Source organism: Spermophilus citellus (assembly GCF_964194105.1).
Source record: "Spermophilus citellus genome assembly, chromosome: 6".
Lineage (NCBI taxonomy): Eukaryota > Metazoa > Chordata > Mammalia > Rodentia > Sciuridae > Spermophilus > Spermophilus citellus.
In genome coordinates this window covers 2,408,643-2,424,875 of record NC_138187.1, presented here as the reverse complement: position 1 = coordinate 2,424,875, position 16,233 = coordinate 2,408,643, and the positions used below count along the sequence as shown (strand labels likewise).

Genomic DNA, 16,233 nt, shown 5'->3' with positions numbered 1-16,233 from the left:
TGGACCCTGGTGACAGGGCACAGCAGGGGCAAGGCAGGGAGTGCCAAGGGTGGAGCAGGAGGGGCGGTGAGAGGGACCAAGAGGAGCAAGGGAGCGCGGAGAGGGGAGCGGGCACAGACACAGCGTACCCACCATGCACAGGTGGAGAGGGAGGCCCAGGGCAGGCAGGAACAGGTCCCTGGGAACATGGAGCCTGGGTGGAGATGAGCTTCCCTGCCAGTGCTGTTAGGCAGTCTCCATCATGGCACTGAAGACACTGGTGAACCTCAGAGGAAGGGAAGGACCACCGCACCACCCGGCCCAGCCAGGGGGTGCGCCCGGGGGCCACAAAGACCACGCACTCTCCAAGCGGCCCCAGGACTCCCTAGCCCCAGTGCCCAGCACGAGGCCCACGGGCCTGAGTCAACTCCCACGCAGAGCAACCAGGCTCTCTGGCTGCTGCTGGGAGGCAGCAACAGGCCCCAGAAATGTGCCACCTAAGGCACATTTACCATGTTAAAATGACAGGACCTCAGACAACGACTGCGTGAGCTTCTGGTTTTATTAGAAGCAGATCATGGGAACAGCTGAGCCGCCTGGCCTTGCCCAGGCCCTGGTCACGCTGCTGGTTCTGCAACGATCTTCCAGAGCTCCTGCAAGAGAGGAGGGACAGGCTGCTGAGCTGTGCGGGTGATGCCACCACAGCTCCAGGGGTGGCACGGAGCCGGCACAGGGGCACGAGCTTCTGCCTACCCTCTGGAGCTCTGCGCTGTTCCTGGGCCTCACTGGACAGGGAGGCTGGGTGGCCAAAATCCAGCCAGCTGAAAGGGCTCAGGATGTCACATGACTGCAGGGACCAGGGGAATGGCAGCAGGTCACCACAACCTCTCCACTGGGGAAGCCTCCATGTTTGGTGGCTGCCGAGTTCCCCAAGGAGCTGGCTTTCTGGTCACGTGACACACTCTGACCGCCAGCAGGTGGACATGCAGGCACACACCACGCTCTTGTGGCAGCCTCACGGGTCCTCACGAGCAGACCAGCTGGGTCTGCGTGGAGCTGCCCAGTGGTGGCCGGGCAGCGAGCAGGCCTTTCTGGACCACCACCCGGGACCCAGACAAATGCAGCGCTGCCTCTGCTCGGGAAACGGACAGGGAGATGAGAGCTGGCTCTGTCCCCAGCCTCCCCTTTCCAGAGAAAGAGGCCACAGCCAAAAGGCAGAGGGAACAAAGATGTCGACTCTCCACCCCACACTCCCAGGAGCCCAGCCCCGGAAACTGGAGGCTGACTCTGGACCTGCGGCTATTCCCTAAGTGCTGGGTTGAAAAGCCGTAATAAGAAGTGACGTGGCAATAGGATTGAGTCCCCAGTGCTGCCACTTCCTGCCAGGGTGACTCATCTGCCTCGGCTGTTGCCCTGAGCATCAGGCAGGTGGTGGACGAGAGGTGCTTAGCAAGGTGCCCGGCATGTGAGGCTCTCACCTCAGGGTGGTCGTGAGAGGCCTGACGTGAGGGGCCCCGCTGTGCCTGGGCCGGAGCGGCCAGGACGATGACACCGGGCTGCAGTCTCTCCACAGAGCACACAGGGCCTGTGCTGGGCTCTGGGGCCCCTGCTCCCCTCACTGACTCCAGCTCCCAAGTCCTGCCAGGGCCTGGTGTCTCTGGGCCTGAACCGCCCACAGGGAAAGACACTGCTAAAAAGCCAGGTGAAGGTCTGCTGCCCAGGCCACTGTGGACATGGCCATTAGGAAGCAAGGGTCTGCGTGGGGGCTGCCCATTTAAAATAAGTTTTAATTGTATTAAATAAAAATAAAAACCGCTGGAGACGTAGCGTAGTGCAGGTTCTGCTGCAGGGGGCACCACGTCTGCAGCCACCACTGGACTGCCGGGCGGGGGCCTGGGTGCCAGGGTTGGGTCGCCTCTGCCTGGCCCAGCGGCCTCAGCTTCACACCACAGGACCTACCAGCTGCCGGATGCGCTCGTACACAAGGAGCTGCGGGAAGGAGGCCTCCACGGGCTCCACCACGAAGCGCAGCTTGCCGTGGGCCAGCTTCTCCAGGGCGTGCAGGGAGGAGCGGAAGTGGTCGTAGGCTTCACAGGTGACGTCCAGGTGTCGCAGCGTGAAGTTGAGCCTGCAGGCAGCCAGCACACAGCCACCACCCTCGGGTTGTCACTTCCTCAGCCTCTTCCTGCTGCCCCACTCCTCTCATTTTTTAACTGAGTGACTATTATGTGCAAAGCATTTTACAAATGCCCTCCTGGATCTGCCCGAAAGCTGGTTACCAGCTCCATTTTACAGATGTGGACACTGAGGCTTAGGAAGCTGGTCGTGTGTCCATGATCACACCCCTGGAAAGACAGGCTCCAACTGTGAGCTGCTGAAAACTGGCCAAGGGAAGACTTATCAGCCAGTCTCTGCAGGTGCTGCCGCCTGTCCAGCCTGCAGCCAGCACAGAACCCAGTGGAGTGGCCCTGTGACTACCTATGGATGAACGGGAGAGGCCACAGCAGAGGCAGGTGCAGTCTGGGAGCACAGCCGAGCGCAATGACATGGCCAGGAAGTTGCTGGGTTACGGAGGTGAGAGAGAGAAGGAGGGAGAGAGGGGGCAGGACTTCAGAACTGAGTTTCCCAACCCTCTCTTCTTGCACCTTTCCAAACCAGAATCTGCAAGATGATTTGGCTTGAAATTCAAGCTCTTCATCTCTTTCGCAAATCTTTTATTATGAAAAATCATGTTAGGCGCAGTGGCGCACACCTGTAATCCCAGAGACTTGGGAGGCTGAGGCAGGAGGATCTCAAGTTTGAGGCCAACCTCAGCATCTTAGAGACCCTGTTTTAAATAAAAATAAAAACTGCAGCGTAGCGGCAGGGGGCCCCAGAGTTCAAACCCCAGTGCTAAACACTGTTTTTTCTTTTTCTTTTTTTGTTTTTTAAATCACAAACATGCAAAAGGAGGACAGCACATAAACCATGATGGACCCATCACCCAGCTTCAGCACTGTCACCCGAGGGCAGTGTGTCCCCTCCGCTCTCCGAGGCCCTCCTCACAACAGCTCCCTCCCAGATGAACAAGCACGTCCCTGTAAACAGCGCAACTCCAAACACTAAGGACCCTCTGCCAGACACGTTCCTGGTGACCTTTCAGCACATCTCGTGACCCCTTCTGGTAACGGCACCCCTCCTGGTCTGACCAATGCCAGATCCCAACGAGGCCGGGCTGGCGTGTCTCTGGACGGGGCCCTCGGCACCACCGGCACAAACGACGCTGCCACGAGTGTGCAAGAACCTGCGGTTCTGGACAAAAGTCTCGTGCAGGGAGGTGAAGCCTGTGTCACTCAGCAAGCGACCTCCGTGACGGCTGTGGTGAGTGCAGCCACCTCTCCACCTGCGTTCACCACCAGACACTCAGCTTCTCATTTTTTAGGTTTTATTTTTTTATTTTTTTTTATTGAACCCAAGGGCACCGACCCCTGAGCCCCATCCTCAGCCCTGTTCTGCATTTTATTTAGAGACAGGTGTCACTGAGGTGCTTAGCGCCTCGCCGTTGCTGAGGCTGGCTCTGAACTCACGATCCTCCTGCCCCAGCCTCCTGAGAGCCACTGGGATTACAGGTGGGTGCTACCACGCCTGGCGAAAAATGTCTTCTTTTCATAAAAACCCAAAACGCAAGTAACGCCAACGGCAGAGGACAAGGGTCTTGTCACAACCTAGTAGGGGCCTGGACAGTCCCCTGATGCTGTCAGTTTCCTTCCTCATCTGCAGACGGGGACCCAGGGGACTGGGAAAGGTGCTGTGTCAGGGACGAGCCTAGCCTGGCAGCAGCAGGAGCTGGACAGGGCATGACCCGTGGAGACCCGCTGCAGACCCCGCGCCCAGCTCACCTCTTCTCCACGGACAGGATGGCCGTGCAGGCATTCTTCAGCCTGTGGGCAAGGCGGGAGAGCGTGGCGAACAACGCGTCCGTGAGATCGTCATCGTAGAACACTGAGGAAGGGACACGCTGGGGAGGTAGGGCAGAGTGGAGGCATAAGGCGCTCCACCTCCCAGGTGAGGACAGGGACACGGTGACCACGCAGAGCTCGCTCACCTTCAGCTGCAAACAGCACGGTGGTGTGATCGTACAGGTCAGCAATGTCCCCTTCCGACCAGCTGAAGGGGGCCTCAGGGTCTGCCAGAGAAAGGGGAGGGCCTGGGCTCAATCCTGTCTCTGCCGGCCACCAACTCTTACTGGAAGATGACCAAAAGGAGCTTCAGGAGACAGGGTTGAGCAGCTCAGCGCAGGGGGCACTGCCGGCCACACCTGAGTCCCAGCTCCCAGCTTCAGGGCCCCAGGGACAGCTGTACTGTAGTGAGGGCCAGTGAGGGCCAGTGACAGGCAGGCAGATCCCAACCTCCCCTCCCCTTCGGCCAGCCGTCTGACTGTCTTCCCTGCCCATTCACTTGCTGTGTGACCCACTCACTCTCTGGGTTTTGGTTCTGTGCACATAGAAAGGGCCAGCACTTCTCCCACGGGGTTGCTGGGAGGGTCAAGGGACCCACAGTATGCAGGGCACTCGGCAGGTGACAGGTCCTCAGGGATGGTCCCCCCACCTGCGGGAGCCTCTGTAAAGACCAAGCACCAGGGTCTGAAGTAGTTTGTAAGGAAATTCAGAGGACTCTTCCCCCAGTGGGTCTCCCAGAACCACCACCTGCTGGGAGATGGCGGATGCCCGAGGTCAACAGCCCCGCCCAGTACCAGCTATGTGACCCAGGGAAGGCAGCACTCGGGTTTTTTAAAAAATATTTGTTTTAGTTGTAGTTGGACACAATACCTTATTTATTTTTATGTGGTGCTGAGGGTCGAACCCAGGGCCTTGCACCTGCTAGGCAAGTGCTCTACCGCTGAGCCCCAGCCCCAAGACCCAGGGGTTTTGACACCCAACACATGGTAGCACTGGGAAGTCTGGAAACGGCATGGACATGACGTGCCCGACACACGGCAGGTGCTCGGTAACCAACAACTATCACCCACTGGCAGTGGAGGGACCCTGCCTGGCTGCTGGGGTTGGTGGCAGCCGGGCTCTGCTGCTCAACCAACACGGCGCCCATGCCATGCCCTGGGTGCTGCCGGGGACCCCTGAGCCCAGGCCGACACCCGAGGAAACACACCTGTGCAGAAGTCGTCCTTCAGCCAGTCCAGCTCCTTAACCTTAACCACTCCACCTGTGAGAACAGACACAGAGGGCCCAGCTGCAGGCTGGCCGCATGGCGGGGCGCCCACCAGCCACCAGCCACCCGGCCCTTTCCCCTTGCTCCTTCCCTCCCTCCTGCATTTTTTGAGTGTGAAGTGTCAGCAACTGTAGAGAGACTCCTGGCCCCTGCTGTCGGGGACCAGCCACCTAAGGAGTGACTGCTGTGGTCAGGGCAATGCTGCAAGGCAAGGGGGAGGGGACTGGACTGGTGTGTGAGGCGGTGAGGGAGGAGGGCGTGGAGGGCAGGAGGGCGTGGAACCCGCTGTCGGTCCTCCCTGCCTTCAGGATGCTCAGCATCGTCTCGCATCACCTCTTGGGGAGGCAAGGGGCCCGGCCACCAGGCTCACGTCTAGTGGTGGACAACACCAGGCAGCCAGCCAACAAGCAAGGGATAAGTGCAGTGTCATGGGGGTGCTGTTTGAGTTGGAGAGCCCAGGCGGAGGGCCAGACCAGCAAGGAGTTCACCTTGATGCTCAGGGTGGGCAAACCTGGGGGGCCTGAGGCCTGGGGGTGGGGGGCGCCGCAGGCTGCTCAGGTCTGCCTGCCTGGCAGTCCAGCCAGGCCACTGTGTGTACTCCTCCTGCAGGCTGTGCAGGGACTGGGCAGCTGGGCAGATGCCGCTGGGACCTCCTGGCAGAGGGCAGAGCGCAGCCTGGGCAGCGAGCCCTGGCTGGAGAGGCTCAGAAAGCAGGAGCGGCCCCCTGGCCTGAGGGATCCCGAGGGCTGGGGGGGGAGCACTTGCAACTCTGCAAGGCCACACTGGGTGCCACGTGGAGGACAGCAGGACAGGTCAGAAGAGGAGCTAGAGAGATGAGGGGAGGGGACGCTGTCCAGGCCAGAAGAAGCTAGGGGAGGATGTGGATCCCCAGGACAGAGCACTGTGCCCCGGAGCTGAGTGGAGCCTGCTCCTCCATCCACCCAGCCTCCTCCTCCTCCTCCCAGTGTCCCCACCCCAGCCTCTTTTGCCTGACAAACAGGAACCTCCCTCAGAGCTGGGCCTCACCTCCGGCGGCGGCAGCCAGGTGGCTGTTGAGAGCAACGTTTCGCTGGCACATCGCCAGGAGGTCTGCACCAACGTCTGGAAGGACAGACATGCTGGTGGTTAGGACACAGCTCCAGGCTGTGCCTGCAGAGCGGCCACCAAGAGCACCACCCAGACACTAGAGCTGCACTGTCCCTTGAGTTCCACGCCCGGACCACACAGGGGCACCCGGGCTCTTTCCCACTGTCTTCCCTTTGTGAGAATCCTGTCCTGGGGACACAGCGCTGTGGGCATGCCTGGAGGCAGGCTGAGCGCCCATCCCTGAGTATGCAAAGCAGACATGGCTTCCTGCAGCAGCATTCCCGTGTCACAGACTGAGCAACCTGAGCAAGTCTCCTAACTAGTGGGAGCAGGAGCTGGGATCCGATTCCAGGGTCTCTGGCACTCCAGAAAACCGCTGGAGTCAGAGGGCGAGTGACAGTCACTGGAGATGCAGCAGGTTGTGACCAGCGAGGGACTCTCCTGCCAGTCACTGCTGGGGGCCTGCTGCTCAGACAGACGACATTTCTCACGTCTCAGCAGGACCAACACAGTGGATTCTCATTGATTATTGCAAAAAATCAATCTTCACTAGGAGAATGCACGAGTGGAGCATGGGACGTCTCGCCATCGGCAATGCTCAACCCACCCTGCCACCACGACCCCTGGGACCAGACGGTGCATGCTGGAGGCCACACGGAGCCTAGTGCAGAGAGCTTGCTCAGCCAAGGCTCAGACCCAACCCTTGTCCTGGCCACTGAGGAAAGGGGACATTGAGGCAGTGCAGGACTGCTTCTACAGGTGTTTTTAAAATACTTATTTTTTAGTTGTAGTTGACACAATATCTTTATTTTATTTATCTATTTTTATGTGGTGCTGAGGATTAAACGCAGGTGAGTGCTCTATTGCTGAGCCACAACCCAGCCCTCAACAGCATTTGTTTTACGCTGCAGTGCCAGGGATAAGCCAGGGCCTGTGCTTGCTAAGCTCCCTTTCTGCCACTGAGCGACACTCCCAGAACCCCAGCTTTTAAATCCTCATGGTAGTTTTTGTTACAAGAGATCCTACAAGGGATTCTAACAATACCGAGCAGTAGGAGCATGGAGCCCTGGAGAAGCCACGTCACCCCTCTGCAGGGACTGCTCCGGGGAACAGAGTCTGATATACCTGCCAGTGATCGAGGCACTGCACCCTGAACCAGGAGGTCTGGGTCAAGGGTCTTGGCTGTCATCAGCAGCGTGACCATGAGCTTGGACCAGCCATTCAACCTTAGCCTCATTGTGCCCCTTTGGACAAAAGGAATGAAAACTGGCTCTCTGGCTGTCACTGTTAAGTTACAATTAGGCACTCATCATGTGGCTGACCATCAGGGTCTTGCTAACTGTGACATGCCACCTAAGTGAAGTTCTCTTCTCTATGTTGGAGATTTTTTCTCTCAGGATAAGACAATTTGATGCTATTTTGCTACTAGGCACCAGGCACCCAGTGATGCTCCTGGTTTGCAATTTACATGAAACTGTCAAGAGGCAGCACTCAGGTGGCTGGTCAACCCCTGCCAGTGGCTGACTCAGCATTATGAGTGCCAGGTCATTCCAACTCCCTCCCCACCTCAGAAGCAAAAGTCTGTGCCGTGAAAATCTTCACTAGGAAGCAACAAAATGCAAACCCCATCAGCAAATCCTCCCTCTCCCCAGCAGACACTACAGGTTTGAAGTAGGGTAATCATGCTCATTTGACAAGACACCTCTCACAGCCAGGACACTCCAGCAGGGCACTCTAGCATGGCTGGCTCTGCCAGCAGCACCCACCCGTGTCAGTTTGCTGGTCCTGACCACTGCACTATGGTTGTGTAAGATGTTAGCAATGGGTTTAGATGCGAGGTGCCCCAAAAGCTCATGTGTGAGACAATGCAAGAATGTTCAGAGGTGAAGACTGGACTATGGGAGCTGAAATCCAACAGCAGGTTAATCCACTGACTGTAATGGACTAGCTGGCTGGTACCTGGGCACGCTGGGTGTGGCTGGAGGAGGCGGGCGGCTGGGGTGTGCCAGGGTTTATATTCCACCCCTGGTGAGTGGAACTCACTCTCTGCCTCCTAAGTGCCGTGTCCTGAGCTGCTTTCCTCCTCAACACTCTCCCGCCATGATGCGCTGCCTCACCTTGGGCCCAGAGCTACGGAGCTGGCCAACCGTGGACTGAATCTCTGAAACTGTGAGCCAAAAGAGTTTTCCTCCTCTGTGTTGTTCTTGTCGGGTCTCTTGGTCACAGTGATGGAAAAGCTGACTAAAACAAGTATATGGCACTTTGCAGAGTATTTTAATGACTTCTGTGTTAGTCTAATGAGATTTCAAAATAATAATAAAAAGAAATCAGCTGACAACAAGGAGCACCAGCGTAAGATAAGTCCCTCCCTCTCCGGGAAACCTGGCCCAATGGGTATCAGATGGCACAAAGGGAATCCGAACACGCAAAGGCTTCACCCCAGTGTCATGGAAATGAGAGAAACACAACCACCCAAACACTCAGCAGCTGAGGGGTTGAAAACGAGGTGAGAAAGTATCTGATTACTCAAAGCCATAGTTAAATAACTGCTAGTGACAGGAAAATGCTCTGGAAAATGTTTTCCAGCACCTGGCAGGACAGAGCCCCAGACACTGCATTTCAGCTCTTCTCTGGGAATCTGTACATATTCCTAAAAGGAAAGAGACTGTGTGTGGTGGGGGTGGGGGGTGCAAGGTCGTGCACATGCAAGCAAATATGAACAGGTTAAGCAGAGATTCTGAAGTACAAGTAGCCCGAGGGCAGCGACGTGGTTATTTTACTCACTAGGGGCCTGACTACACCCACACATATACTGGGCCCATGAGGTGCTGAATACACTGCATACTGCTGCATAAATCTGGGGACTGTAAAATTATGAGTGACTTTATTTCAATATGTTTCACTAATTTCCCAAAGAACAGGCAAGATGTCTGTGGTGTTTTTAAGGCTCACGAGAGGGAATATCCTTGAGAAGTTTGTTCTTTCTAGGTGTCAGCATCAAAGGGCATCACACACTGACACCACTGATCTGGTGCCTGCTGGGCGATACTGTAGCCACTTGTTGGGCACCACAAACCAGGGACTAGCCACATCCCCTTCCCGGTGTCTCCGTCTCCTTTCCCAACAGGGTTAGCACCGACTGTGGGGACCGCCACCTCCCTGCAGCCTGAGCCGACGCCCGTTACCTGTACAGTACACGGTCCGCGCCACAGTGGCCGCCACGATGCTGGCAAGCCCTGTGCCTGCTCCCAGCTCCAGCACCGTGCGTCCTTGGAAGAGGTCCCGCCTGAATAGGATATAGTCCGCCAGGAGCAGGGCGCCCCGCCACACCTGGAGGGGAGAGGACGAGAGCACCAGCTGATGTGAGGCTCCAGAGAAAGGCTCTTCAGGGCCACAGGAAATGGACAGGGCCTACCCACCTGCTTGCCAACATCCTCCAGGGGGGTGGCCATGGTGTGCTCTGGACAGGATGGAAACCGAAAGAAATGCCCACTGTGAATGGGGACAGACAGAAAGCCACCGGATGGCAGGGGTGGGTGGCGTGGGTGCATGGCCACCTGCCAACGCAGTCAGATGGGAACCGGGCTAGGTGTTCCAGAGAGAAGCGGACGCTCGGGCCACGCTACCAGGCAGGAGTGTGCAAGCATCCCTCGGGAGCAGGCCCCTGGCTCCCTCTCCTCACGTCACCAGGTGACCCCACCTGTGGCTGGAGACTAGGTCACAACAGTGCTTGACCAGCCTCATTAAACACTTGCATCTCATGAGGCCCCAAGTCCAGTACTGCATCTTTAAAACTGTACCTTGTTTATGTGCTAGTAATAACCACGGCTCATTCCAAAACCTTCTCACACTTAGAACCATGCCAGAAGGTAACAAAATTAGTTTGAGTTCTTATCCTTTCCCAAAGGTTGAAGAGAAGCATGCTAAGGAAGTCTAAGTGTTCCCAAGCACAGCGTGTGGGCACAACACGTTGGGGTACGATTCTGGTGGTGGGGAGGCACGGAGGGTGGAAGGAGGAGAGGAAGGGTACCAGTCTCTGGTGAAAGATCAGAACTCCCAACCACCTCAGCGGGACCACAGGGCAACCAGACTCAAACACTCGCGGCACACGAGGGTGGGCGGCTTCCACTGCTCATCAGACTCACACAAAACCAAGCCATGATGTCACTGAAATAAGAAGGGGCCCAGGGTGGAGAGTGCAGGGCTGCAGGTGGGTGGTGCTGCCGCTCCTGGAGCCCTGGAGCCTGGCTCCTTCAGGTTCCCGTGAGCTCTTGGTGTGAGCTCCTCACTGTGCCCAGGGCTCCTGGGACCCCAACAAGTTATCCAACACAAGCCAACCACCCTGTACCCAAGCCAGGTGACAGTGACTGAGGAGTCCCCCAGGAGAGTGGGCCTGAGGACTTCTCCAGGAGAAGTCTGGCCAAGATCTCTGTACAGCATGCGGACTTCCCACGTGGGCTCTGAGGCTACAGAGGCCCATGCGCTGTCCGCCAGCGCCCGGCTGGGCTTGACGTCACCGTTTGAAGTTACTTTCAGGACTTGATGGGAGTGTTAGGCCATCTGGTTTGAAACCAGAACAGAAGTGCGTCCACACCCCACCCACGGAGGTCGCGTTGGCTCCCTGTACCTGTGCTGGCCAGACACCTCTGGCAGGGGTGGGTGGCGTGGGTGCATGGCAACCTCACACCTCAGAGGTTCCCCTTGACCTGCGGCCTCCCGACTTCACAGACACAGACGTGCTGACCAAGGCACAGCTGGATGGTGCTCCAAAGAGAGTGAGGGCTCAGCAGCTGTGCACTCTGGGGGAGTCTCATTCAGGAATCAATAAGAAGTGGACTTCCTGGGCATTATTTCACTAAATTGCCACCCAAACTCTGGAGGGCCACATCCCTGATCCTATTCTATAGGTGCAAACACTGAAGTTCTGGGTGGGAGGACCCTGTCCATGGTCACTTGCTGGTGAGGGGTGGAGACGGGTTCAACATCCAGCTCTGCAGGGCCACGGTCCAGCCCCCCATCAGCCAAGATTTGCAGAAGATGGTGCTGTAGCCCAGAATGGAACAAGACAAGCCATGACCTACGCTCAACAACTTTACCTTCTGCTCTGCCCCTGGGTGGGCCACCACACACTGGCCCTTTCCCATAGGGTTCTCGGCCTGGAGGACAGTAAATCCTAGTACATGAAATGCCCGCACACTGGAGGCCAAAGCCTCACTGTGGAGTACCAGGCTGCAGTGCCCCTCAGGGAGGCAGGGAAGTGAGGGCTGAGAGTATGAAGTAAGCAATCACCGGGGCCCTGGGGCCAGCCCAGCCTGGCTGAGCCTTCACAGCCTCCCTGCCCGACCCCAGCATGCCGAGTGAGAACCTGGACGTGGGAGGCAGCAGGAGCCCGGCCTCCTGGGGAAGCCGATGGCTAAGCTGGGAGTCTTCAACAGGGATGTGTTAGGAAAGCACCCAGGAACCCAGCACAGCACAAGGAGGCACGCAGAGAGGAGGGCTGAAGGCGGTGTGAACTGAGCTGCGGAGGCGAGCAGAGGCCACGTCACACACGGCCTGGCAAGCAGCCATCTGAAACGTATTCTGAGGTAAGGGGAGCTACTGCGGAGTCCTGAGCCTGGGCCAGCAGCGGCACCACCTGCTTCCAGCTGCACCTGCCGTTCTGCTGCTATCCTGCCTGGGCCTGAGCCAGAGCTGACACTGACGCTCCTGCGCCCTGGCTGCTGCTGGGGAGCCGCCCCGGTGGCAGGAGAGACTGACCTTTATTTACCTATTCGGATGACACTGTGGGGGCAACTCTCTGGTGCTTTGTCTCCCGTGATGTCGTCTTCCTCCTGTGTTAGAATCATGGGATGTACCTTGTCTCTTGGAGACCCCTCCAGGTCAGGATCAGAGGCGGCCCGTGGTCTCCTCACCACGTCCAAATCCCCATCCTCATCCAGCTGAGCTCCTGCCCCTTCCTGGCCAGAGGTATCAGCCCCTGCCTGGAGAGGGGAACCCTCACGGCTGTGGCCACTTCCAGGAATGGACCCTGGGCTGCCTGAGCCAGCAGGAGGGAACTCCCATGAGTGAGCATCTCTGTGATGGCCACCCTCAGTCCCCGAGTCTGTCCAAGAGTCTTGACTCCACAGAAGCTTGAACTGAGACAGGAAGACTGAAAGGCAAGACAAAACACAAATGAGCAACTCAAGGGGTGTTTTTAAAATGTCCTCTCTCTGAGAAGTCTGGTTACCACCTGGGAGAGTCTTCGAAGGCAATGAGAGATACACTAACACCAGCAGAAAGGGCCCATTGCATTGGGCACTGATCACTGGCTGGGCCACCACTCAGCACCAGCCACCAGTGAGAGCAGCCTCTGCTTTATGAGCACCCATGTGCAGGCCAGGTCTTTCATTTGACCCTCACCACCAAGCGAAGGATGCACGTCAGCTCCACCTCACAGACGTGGAGATCCAGGCTGAGCCAAGCGGCCAAGGCAACAGACAGCCTGCCAACTCCAACAGACACCCTCTCACCACACCACTCCGCCTCTGAAGGTCTGGAGGGTGACAGGATGTGAGATATCCCTTACCATGTGGTGACCAGAAAATCACTGGGACAGTTTCAATAAGGGCTTATGCCAGGAGGAGTGGGCTGGAGGCAGAGGAGCAAAGATTTCCCAGAGGGTGCCCAGGGCTGAGTCCTCCATCTTCCCAGGGGTCTGATGCCCCCAAACTTACTCATCTGCCTCAGGAGAACAAGAGTGTCCACCCCTGGGAATCCAAGGCTGTGGTTGGGTACCCTGGCTGAGTGGGTACCCAACCTGTGATCTAGGGCTCTTCTGCCCTGGGTTCCCTTCACCCTGACTTCACGTGAGATGGAGGATACTGCCCTACATCTTCCCCTGGAAACCACCTGGGCATCACAGGAGGCACAGCACAGGGCCTAAGGAGAGCCCTGCCCCCACACCTTCATACCAGCTGTCCCCTCTGCCTAGGATGCCTTTCCTTGCTTGTTTGGAAAGACCTTTTCAGCATTTAGGGCTGAGCTCCGCTGCCCCTTCCTGCGGCCCCCACAGTATCCCAAGCTTACGCCAAAGTTTGGAACAGTCACCCACCTACCCCCGCCCCACAGACATTCACCAAAACTGCACTGAGTGCCATGTTGGGACTGAGGATACAAAGCAGGGGCTACATTTTAGGCGTGATGATGAGGAAACATTATCCAAGATTACGGATTGTGTGTGAACTCCCATGGATTCTGCAAAACTTATCCCATGTGGCATAGATATGGCAACCATATAATGTAGGGATCATCAAAATTTTCAGAGATCAACAGGTTAAATCGTAAATATTTCCAGCTCTGTGAGCCACATGGTCACTGTTGCAACTAGTCCACTCTGCCACTGCAGCTACAACAACAGAAACAGTGGGCTTGGCTGTGTTTCAATAGAACATTATTTATGAAACCAAGCCATGGCTAGGTACAGCCTACAAGCTGTAAAGCTTGTGACCACTGGTTAATCATCAATTTGGAACAGGGGAGAAATGGGAGTTATTAATAATCACATCAAGGGGCTGGAGTTGTGGCTCAGCAGTAGAGCGCTTGCCTGGCATGTGTGAGGCCCTGGGTACGATCCTCAGCACCACGTAAAAATGAATAAAAAAAATAAAGGTATTGACAACTAAAACTAAAAATAATTATTTTTAAAAAAACACAGGGTATGTATTTAAAAAAATAAATAATCACATCAAACAAAAAAACAATACAGGGTAGCTTGAGTTGGGAGGGTCATCGGGGAACCTGTCTGAGGAGCTGATCCCTGCAGAGCCAGGGTTAGGAAGGGGAAAGCAGATGCGGGTCTGAGGGAGAAGTTGAAGTGGCCATGGAGCTGCAAGGGAGGGGGAGTGATTGGGCAGACACGCAGGCCCAGGCTGGCTCAGGCTGGGCCTTGCAGGCCAAGGCAAGGAGTCTGGACATTACTCTGAGAGCAAAGGGAAACTAATGGGAATCTGAGTCTGGAGAGTGCTGTGATTTGGTTTGCATTTTCAAACAAACCTCTTGGCTGCTGAGAGAAGATGGGGGAAGACATGTAGAAGAAAAGCTGAGGAGCCTGGGGTAAGCAAACAGAGCAGCCAGGCAGACAGAGGTGGATACGCTGGGCTGGGCAGAGGAATGGGGTGCAGTGACAGAACAAGCCAGCACTGGTCCCTCTGGGGACTGTGAATTTGCCGAAGGTAGAGTCTGTCTCACTTCTGCATTCCCAGCATCAAATCCTGGGCCTGGCACAGCACAGGTTCAGGTGCTCAGGAAAGTGCAGGACCTCGATCAACAAGGGCGAGCTGACCTGGTACGGTGAAGATGGCAACTAAACAATCTTGTCTTCCCAATCGACCCCAAAAAAGACTAATAGGGGAAAACAGAAGATGAAGTGAGAACTCTGGGGGTGCTGAGCTACTCCACCCCACCCAGGACCTTACCAGGCTGCCCCACACCATTTAGCCGCACCATGAGGTGTCTCTGGTTTGGAGTGTAGAGGTGAACATCTGACAGCACAGTGTCACTTTTGAAGGTGACCTCATCCATGGTCGGGTCCCAGTTATTCCTGGGGCAGAAGCACCTGAGAGGCAAGAACAGGTCTTCAGGAAGGCAGGTTCCGGAGGAAAGCGACTGTGCACCACCACTATCACCAGGGTGTTCCCCTGCCAATTCCCAGTTCTAAGGAGAAAGTCTCAGAGCCTTGGCCAGGGACAAGAATCCAGCGGGAATCTGGTCTCTTGCTCGCACCGTGTCCACTGCCACAGCAACCTTCTGTTTACGGCAGGAGACCTGTGACCGGTGATGAAGTCCCGTTCTCCTCTTTTCCCCCAACTTTTCCACTATGGAAACTTCCAACAGCCAAGAAGGGCGGAGGGAGAACTGACCACGCGTGCCCCGGCCTGGACGCACCACAGCCACGTCCCGCCGTAGCCTTTGCCCTGCCGCCCATCACCACGACGCTGCTCCCTGGAGTCCTGCCCGGCGACCGACGGGGCATTCCCGGACCCCGGAGGACGAGAGGCCTCCCCCGCACCCTTCTTTAGGAGGGGACACTGAGGCTGAGTGCCTCCGGTGGTGGCCGCCCAGACCTCCAGATCAGCTGGGGACCAGCCGGCCGGTCACCCTCCCCACCCTGCCACGCCCCTCAGGGACGTACCCGCCGCAGCCCGCGCAGGGAGCCCACCCGACGCTCGCCGCGGTACTCAGGCGGCCGCCATGACAGCCGGCGTGCGCAGGCGCGGCTCCGTCCCTCCCGTCCCGCCCCGCGCAACCGCGGCCCCACCCACCTGCCGGCCGCGCATGCGTGTGGGGTGGCTGCTCCGGCTGCCGGCCCTGCGGTGCCTGGGAGGCGCGGCAGCTGCCAGTCCTGCGTTGCTGCTGTGCCTGGCCTGGCCGGGGGTGCCTCTACCCGAAGGTGTGCGACCCCAGCCCTCTAAAGGTGATAAATAGGTCGCCCAAGGCCACCCAGCTCCTAAGTAGTGTTGTCTGGATTCCAGCCCGGGGTGCACAGCTCCAGAGCCTGTGCCGGTCACCACGTGCTGGCTTATTCCCTACCACTGGGGCCACCCTGTCCTTGCCCCTAGTGCTGGTTACTATTTAGAGCTGGTATTCATTCATCCATCCACTCCCGAAGTCTCCAACACCAGGGCCAACCCAGCATTGCAGTCTTTGTGGGAGTCTAAGGGACAAGGATAAAATCCAGTGCCGGAGTGAAACTTTGAGTCAACTTGAACGTGGTAGAAGCCTGCGTTAGCTTTTTTTGTGACTGTGATCAAAATACCAAACGTGAACAACTTAGAAATAATTTAATTTTGAGCTCGCGATTTCAGAGACCGTAGTCCATGGTGGGCCAACTCCATTGCTTAGGATTCTAGGTGAGACAGAAGGGCACTGAGGAGGAAAGCTGCTCAGATGGTGACTCCTGGGAAGCCCAGAGGGGATGCAAAG

The 16,233-nt window shown here is 57.0% G+C and overlaps 1 protein-coding gene across 3 annotated transcripts; it reads right to left on the bottom strand.

Annotated features, from left to right (window-relative positions):
- Nucleotides 1-523: 523 nt before the first annotated feature.
- METTL22 (methyltransferase 22, Kin17 lysine) lies at nucleotides 524-15,545 on the bottom strand. Of its 3 annotated transcripts, XM_081296931.1 has the most exons (12): nucleotides 15,443-15,545; nucleotides 14,727-14,866; nucleotides 12,183-12,421; nucleotides 12,038-12,101; nucleotides 9,690-9,730; nucleotides 9,456-9,600; nucleotides 6,211-6,285; nucleotides 5,125-5,178; nucleotides 4,064-4,144; nucleotides 3,858-3,960; nucleotides 1,939-2,107; nucleotides 524-632 (listed from the first exon to the last, which is right to left on the bottom strand). In XM_081296931.1, exons 2-12 carry the CDS (start codon nucleotides 14,830-14,832, stop codon nucleotides 597-599), a joined length of 1,113 nt encoding a protein of 370 aa, XP_081153057.1. In that variant the 5' UTR covers nucleotides 14,833-14,866; nucleotides 15,443-15,545; the 3' UTR covers nucleotides 524-596. The 3 variants fall into 3 exon arrangements, with proteins under 3 accessions (XP_081153057.1, XP_081153055.1, XP_081153056.1); XM_081296929.1 differs by having other exon boundaries at nucleotides 12,038-12,421; XM_081296930.1 differs by lacking the exon at nucleotides 6,211-6,285 and having other exon boundaries at nucleotides 12,038-12,421.
- Between the last annotated feature and the right edge of the window lie 688 nt (nucleotides 15,546-16,233).

Excerpts from the sequence above, each read along its gene's own strand:
- METTL22 (XM_081296929.1), bottom strand. The coding sequence starts at position 14,832 with ATGGATGAGGTCACCTTCAAAAGTGACACTGTGCTGTCAGATGTTCAC. Across the intron at positions 3,961-4,063 it reads CGTGCTGTTTGCAGCTGAAG|TGTTCTACGATGACGATCTC; the intron begins GTGAGCGAGCTC and ends TCCCTTCCTCAG. Across the intron at positions 633-1,938 it reads ACGAGCGCATCCGGCAGCTG|GAGCTCTGGAAGATCGTTGC; the intron begins GTAGGTCCTGTG and ends CCTCTCTTGCAG.